The sequence below is a fragment of the Chelonoidis abingdonii genome, chromosome 3 (genome assembly GCF_003597395.2).
Source record: "Chelonoidis abingdonii isolate Lonesome George chromosome 3, CheloAbing_2.0, whole genome shotgun sequence".
Taxonomy (NCBI): Eukaryota; Metazoa; Chordata; order Testudines; family Testudinidae; genus Chelonoidis; species Chelonoidis abingdonii.
The window spans coordinates 163,033,195-163,040,781 of NC_133771.1; the positions used below are offsets into that span (position 1 = coordinate 163,033,195).

The following is a 7,587-nucleotide window of genomic DNA, read 5'->3' on the forward strand; positions in this document are numbered from 1 at the left end:
TGTGTGTGTGTGTGTGTGTGTGTGTGTGTGTGTGTGTGTGTGTGTGTGTGTGTGTGTGTGTGTGTGTGTGTGTGTGTGTGAGAGAGAGAGAGAGAGAGAGAGAGAGAGAGAAGGAGGGGAGATAATGGGGATGGGGTAGGAAATCAGACTAGGACATTCATTACCATTATGATAGTTGCTTCCACCTGCAGTGAGTCCTCGAGTCCATTGGTTTACATACATGGCCAGGGACCACCTTGTACCACGCTGATCTCCAAAGTCCAGAAACGATGGGGTGTTATTGCAAATATACAGCGAGAAAAATTGCTCTGCGAAAGCTTGACCTGACATCCTGGAAAAAAACGAGAAGTTTGATGTTTCTGTTTAATTCATCGGTTGGATACTAACGCTTACACTCACTGTGTGGGAAAGTGGATCTGTAGCCAAGGCACGAATGTGGTGTTGCAGGCTTCAGCTGATCATGACAATGCCTTGTGGAAGATGTGAAGTCTCAGAGTGATCACATTTGTACTACCTAAAGCCCAGATCCTACAACTGGGTCCTTGGGGGCAGAGCTTTGTGCCTATGTGGAACCCCATTACAGTCAATTGGATCCACCTGTACGCATTCAGCTCCAGGATCAGGGCCTACCATGGTGAGAAAAGCAAGCCATGGCTGTGAAGTGGTTGGTCTCCAGAGAGGAAGACGCTGGACCACCCTCCACTCTCCAGTACCGCAGGCCAGCCCCCACCCATACTGCATTCCAGCCCATGTCCACATGGCACTCTACAGTGCCCCAGCACAGGCCCCACACTGCTCTCTCCAGCACCATCCTGGCCCCATCAAATTACATCCCAATCTGCACTCTCTCTCTTGCTGCAGTCTAGATCCATGCTGCTCCCTCTGCTCTGCTACCCTCTGAGCCTGGCCACACAAGTCTGCAATGAGGGAGACTTCCCGGTGGCTAAAGAGTCTGTAAAAGCTGTGGCAAAGCTGTACCTGAGCATGACCAGACATATGAAAAGCTACAAGCCTAGACCCATCAGGAAAGCCCAAACTCTGATGGCCAGAGTCCTTGCTACTGTACCCTGCTCCTCTCTGCATCCCCTTGGGTAGCTAATCCTTGAAATTTTGTATTTCTTGTTTAACAGGTCACCTACCTTGTGACGGGCAGCCTGGCCTTGTGGCAAGGGCACTGCACTGGGAATCAGGAAACCTCAGTTCTACTCCTGGATCTGCCACTGACCTAGTGTGTGATGTTAGGCACATCCCTTCCCCACCATGAGCCTGTTTCCCTTCCCACCCTCGGTCTGTTAGATTGCAAGTAGGGACAAGGACTGTCTCTAACAACCTTGTTTACAGAGCTTCAAGCACAATGGGGCTCCAAACTGACTCAGAGCAGAGACCAAGTTAACACCTAAGCAAAGTGACTGAGCCATGGACCCCAGGAAAACCCAGAATATCCAAGCATCAATGTGAACGTACCAGAATTCTCCATTGTCCTTATCTTCATAGAGATCTTTCTTATATTCAACTGGAACTCGATCCCACTGGGGAGAGCTGTGAAAGGCAACAGAACAGCAATCAGCAATGAGAAGTCTGCCCTGGGCTTCATTCAGTGATTCTCAAACTTTTCCATCCTAGAGTCACGCTCCCATCTAGCTCCAGGATCTGGCCCAAGAGTGCACATGAAAAGTGATGGATTGAGAGCCTGACTTGTAGCCTACATTCAGCCCCAATACCAATGGTAGCATTAGCAGCACAGTGTGTTTCCACCCACAGCCATTGTGAAGTGGTGAAGTTTCCTTCCTCTCTCCCCTTGAAAAATTCTGTGAATTTTTTCTGTGAATTTTTTCAGGTTTTTGTTGAAAAAAAACTGAAAAATGTCCAATTGCCAAAATACTGAAAAAAGTGGGGTGGGTTGTTTTGGTTTTGGACAAAAATTGGAACGATTGCTACTAAAAATGGAAATTTTTTGGTGAAAGTTTCCATTTTCTTGAAAAACCTTTTTCTGTCAAAAAGACCCTCTTCTGACCAGTCCTACTTCCATCTGTAGGTTCTGCCTGCTTCACCCCTGACAGGGGCGGGGGACAGCTGCAGTGAGTGGAATAGCACTTCTGTCCCCATGGGCATAGCCAGTCCTTGGGCTGGCTTTTAAACCAGAGAATTAGCAGTGATGGTGGCTCTGTGGACAGCTGTCTCCTGAGAACCAGATTGGGACTGCTAGCCATTTCTCACAGGCCAACAACCAGCTATCATGTGGCAATGATTTGCAGCTACTGCATCTGAATGACTATCTAGAAGTGGAACGTTCTGCATCCCATTTCCAGTTCCCTGCACATACTCTTTGGCATCCGAATGCTTAGTGAACTACTGAGGCTTTACATTGATATTACTTTGCAGAGCCCCTGCCACACAGAGACCACATTAGCCAGTCGGTTGTGTTATTTCCAAACAGCAGTTTTATAATTAAGTGATAATTGTATTTTCTGCAGAGCAAAAGATAAATAAACAGAGCATGAATCAATAAGGTATTGATTTATGCAGTTTACCTTTGAGCACGCTCCACTGAAATTTCAATTACAGCGAGGATTATAGTTCACCCTTCCAAAAAGTGGGAAATTCTGTCTGAGCAGATAGCTATTATCCCAGCCTCAAACATGTCTGCATCACCTACTGCGTTCCCACCAGCCCATCCAGACGTTAAGTGCCAGACTTATTTTCTCCACGGAGAAGTTATTAGCGTTATCGTCCACAGAGGGAAGGAAAATGGTTGCTATTAAACCACAATGTTGTAGTGGAAGCTTTACAACTCTCTAGCTAGGAGAACACCAGCTTCAGTGAGCCATACTGGATCCCCCCTTGATACCTATGCGCAACAAAGTCATCATAGTGTTTCCTCTGGATCAATCTCTTACACTTAGAACAACCAGGAGGTCTGGCCTGCAAAACCCATTCATCCCTTGAGATTCATGCTGGTCCTAGAAGATCCATTCAAGACAAGGGCTATGTGAATGGAAGCTCCATGCCTCTGCACTACCTCCAGTCCCTTCCCCCTCCCCAGCCCCTTGGCTTGCAAGCATCCATCCATCCAATAGAGCAGTGCTATCATGGTCACTTCCCCTGCTGGCTACTCTCCCTCCAGATTCGACATCCTGGAGGGGGAAAGCAGCTCAGGTAAAACTGCAGCTGGAGCATTCTGCATTGACATCCCTAGAAAGTTCAACAGCACACAAGCTGCACCTTATATTGGATGCCTGTGGAGCATTAAACAGCAGAAAATTGTGTAAGGGGATGTCCAGAACCTGTATTAGGTGAAAATAGTAGCTATCCAGTCCGAGATTTACGTGTAATTATCCACTGTGAAAATTGTTATCTGAGAGAAAGAGGGATGTCTGAACTAGACCCAGTCTGGAGTAAGTATAAAAATAACATTTCATTTATGTTTTCAATCCCAAATTGGGCTCTAGTGGGAGGTGAGTTTGCAGATGAAAAAAGGACTTAAAGCAGGTTAATTTAGAGTTGCCTACTCCATTGTAGTTGGCCCTGGACAGAGCCTCCTTGCAGTAAACCCATAAAAGATTCACCCTTCTTATGAGATCAAATCTTTAAAGTCATACCCATCACTCCAAGGCCCTCTCCATTCCCCGTGACCCCAAGGATTCCACACTCTGATTATATCTTCCCAGCCATTCTTGTATGGTATCTGTAAAGGAAAAGAATAAAAAGCCAACCATAGTCACAGCCTTCTGTGATCAGAATATACAGTAATACAAATCATTTTTTTATATATCTTTGAGGACTCCTTTAACTCCTGCCCTCATTTGGCTGAAGATAAAAATCAATGTCTCTTTGCTACATTGTATTAGAAACAAAGCATCAGAGAACACTGCACCCATTTTTTCCTTAGCATCATGAGTAGAGGGCTGACACAGTCAGAAGCACGGACTGCCTTGCCACATCACATAACTGCAATATGCTAATTATGTGCAACTTCCAGCAAAGCCAGTGACTTTGTAGTACAAGGCCGCCCACGATTAAAATGTATCTGTATGGAGTGGGGAGATGCACTGCAGCAAATGCTGAGAACAAGGGACTGGGGAACCTGTCTGTCTGGCTATTTGTGGTATTTCTAAGATGCCTGTCATCTGGGAAGCCAATCCCTGACTCCTGGCTTCTATTCCCAGCTTGGTGTTTCCCATTAAGGCGGTGACCTTCTGTGTTCTGCACAAATTGGAGCATCTAGACTTGAGTCTCTTCTTGCTTTCTCTAGTGCAACTGAGGAGTAACTCCCCCAAAGTTGGCGGGGTGGGGTACACTGGTGTAACTGACAGGAGAACCAGACTTTCTGTGTGGCTTCCAATTCTTGTCCAGATACAAAGAGTTCCTAGAAGTAATGAAGGCCTGGCTCACTGTGGCTAGGACACCTTCCAAGGCAAAGAGACATCATTTTCTGGTAGGCGTCAAAGTGCTTTCCAAACACAAAACCTCCCAACCTCCCACCCCAATGAGGTAGGCAAGTATTATTTTCCCCCTTGCAAAGAAGGGAAACTGAGGCAACAGAAAGTTAAATGACTTGTCTATGCTCACACAGGAAGTCAGGGATAGAGCTGAGATTAGAAGCCCAGGCTTCCTGACTCTCAGGCCTGTGGTCTAGTCAGCAGATATGCCGGGACAGCTCCTTCGCTGGTGTAAATCTTCACAGCTCCATTTACTTCAGTGGAGCTACACCACTTGAGCCTCTCACCCACCCTCTCTTTCTTTCCATCAAGTGGTGGTCATCAGCATGCTCTCATACTTCCCCAGCTTCACCTCTACCTGTTCCTCTCCCCCACAGGGCCCGAGGTTACAGCAACCCACCTTTACCTGGGGGTAGCTGAATGGGGCTCACCCTGGAGCCCAGCAACCCCATGCTTAGATCAGCATAAGGGGTCACTGCTAAGTGTGTCACAAGGGAGGGAGTGACGGCAGCTAGGAATCAAAGCTAGGCCTTTGGCAGTTCAAACCTGTTAGGGCAGCAGGACCAAAAGCCCTTCCTGAAGTGTGCAGACTTTAGTGTGTGTGTTTAAAGGGGTTAAACTTGAAAACATTTAGACAAGAAAGAAAGAGAGAGCAAATTTTGGAAACAATCCCCTTGCTAAGTGCTTTGAGATCCTGGGATAAAAGCTACGTATCATGTATCCTGGGTCCCTCTGTGAATGAGACTCTTTAATCACTGCTGAAGGCCACGCCCCACGAATTAGTCCAGGTCACTGTCTGGCTTCTCTTTTGTTTGGTCACTGTTGAAACTAGCCATGTGAGTGACAGATTCATAGCTTTCAAGGCCAAGAGGAACCACTGTGATCATCTACTCTAATCTCCTGTACAGCACAGGCCAGAGAACTTCCCCAGAATAACTCCTAGAGCAGAGCTTTTTCAAAAAACATCCCATCTTGATTCAAAAATTGCCCATGATGGTGAGTCCATCATTGGGACAGCTTCTCGGGATGAGCTCTGTCCTCACTCCACGAGAAAAGGTGCTGGCTGCAGTAAGTCATTTGCTTTCCTGGATTATTTTGTTGTGCCAGATTAGTCCCTTCTAAATCAATATTAATATTTGGTCAGGGGAGGTTGTGTGTTGGAAGGATACACCTAAAAAGGTAGAGAAAGTCATTTTTTTGTCCAGCTGAACTCCTGACTTTAGGTCACAGTTTGAAGCCAGAGAAAGTTTACTCTTGGATCTGTGAAGTACAAGCTACATCCCTTGACTACAGAAGATGAAAATGATACAGCCTCACCCTTAATGGGATTTTATAACCCTTTGTCCAGATTCTTGACAAAAAATATGAAAATTTAATGGAACAGAAATTGTGAGAAATGTTGATTCACAAGTGTTGAAATCTTTCATTTTGACATTTCAGATTGAAACAAACCATTTTGACATTTCCCAAATCTATGTTTTGTTTCAGTTTGTTGAACTGCCTTGAAATGCTTCATTTCAAGCCATTCAATATTAAACTACATTTTCCCATTATGGCACATTGCCTCTAAGGAACTGTACTTTGGGTTCCCTTATGTGCTAGGCTCCCTGGCTAGACTACATCTCCTACAATGCATGCCGAGGCATGTGACTCCCATGAGCCACCACACAGAGTTTGGGCAGGAAATCCATATTGCATTATGGGAGATGTAGTCCTGCAGGGAGTTCAGCCCACAACAAAGAATGTGAGTTCCAAACTACAAGTCCCATAAGACATCTCACTGATTGGAAAATACAACTTTGTTTTATTAAACTGATTCTAAACATTTCAGATCAGTTCAACAAAATGAAGTATTCTGATTCAGGTAAAACCCACAGGAAAAAAATCAGGAATTTTTTTTTTAAAGCAAAATAGAGATTTTTCCACAGAAAATTTTGATTGTGCAGAAACTGCATTTTCCATCTGGAAACTCCTAACCAGCTCTACTACCAGACCCCTATCAAACAGAAAGGAACTTTTCCCCTTTCAACAGCAGAATTTCCTCCAAAGTCTCCAACAGTGGCAGCCTTGCCGTTCTGTCATATCCTAATCACAGGCATTCCCTTCCCTGAAAGTCATGCATACATCTCACATGTCCCACTCATTATCACATTCACATTCTCCACCTATCCACTCCCACTCCTCACCCCTACAATATAGGCGAGTGGAATGGACAAACCATCAGTATAGAGTAGGCTTCTTTTCAAACCTCTCACGTTGTGGCAGCTATTACCAAGATCACGTAGGCTCTGAGTCTAAAAGCCCCTGTCTGTTGCACAGCAAAGGGCTTAAGCTCTTTTGCACCTCAGTGCAAATGCACATGGTGGCAACATGTGAATGCTAAAAGGCTAAATTGTGAGGTGCAGTCCACTGACTGGTAGCAGCCCGCTGCACATATGCTTCCTTACTGAGGCTGGGTGTAGGTGTAGAATGGGCATGGCTGAGGAGACATGGGCTTAAGTTCCATCCTCACCATGCCAATCTGTTTTTGAGCTACATGCTCCACTCCTAGGCCTGACTCCTGCAACTCATGAGGAGTAACTTGATAGTCTTACAGCAGTGCTCTCTTTAATGACGATCAGGTCCCCTGTGTTCTAACCTGCTCATCACTTTTTACCTTGTAACTGTCTGCACCTGCTCTGGGTCGGTGTCCAGCCCGTGGGGCCAGATTTTCAAAGGTATTTAGGTGTCTAAAGATGTAAGTAGGCACCTAGTAAGATTTTCAAAAGTGCCTAGGGACCTAACTCCCAAAGGTATTTTAAATACCTTTAAAAATCTATCCCTTAGTGCCTCTTCCTCCTGACCTTCCTCTAACCTCTGATTGAGTGAGAACCTTACAATATATAGTGTAATGCTCACCCAATTAGAACCCCACCCTACCGGGTGTCTCCTCATGCCCAAGCTGCTATAGAACGGGAGATCCAAAACATGCTACAGATGGGTATAATCCGTTCATCTACCAGTGCACAGGCATCTCCAGTGGTTCTGGTACCCAAACCAGATGGGGAAATATGCTTTTGCATGGACTACCGTAAGCTAAATGCGGTAACTCGTCCCGACAACTATCCAATGCCACGCACCGATGAGCTATTGGAGAAATTGGGACGTG

The 7,587-nt window shown here is 45.7% G+C and overlaps 1 protein-coding gene across 1 annotated transcript in view; it reads right to left on the reverse strand.

The window, feature by feature from the left end:
- Positions 1-7,587, reverse strand: part of CAPN13 (calpain 13) — a 59,422-nt gene that overhangs the window by 22,742 nt on the left and 29,093 nt on the right. Inside the window, exons 8-10 of the mRNA XM_075063453.1 lie at positions 3,600-3,685; positions 1,465-1,539; positions 165-331 (exon numbers count right to left, since the gene is read on the reverse strand). Of these exons, the coding sequence (XP_074919554.1) occupies positions 165-331; positions 1,465-1,539; positions 3,600-3,685 (328 nt within the window). The remainder of the gene's footprint in view (positions 1-164; positions 332-1,464; positions 1,540-3,599; positions 3,686-7,587) is intronic.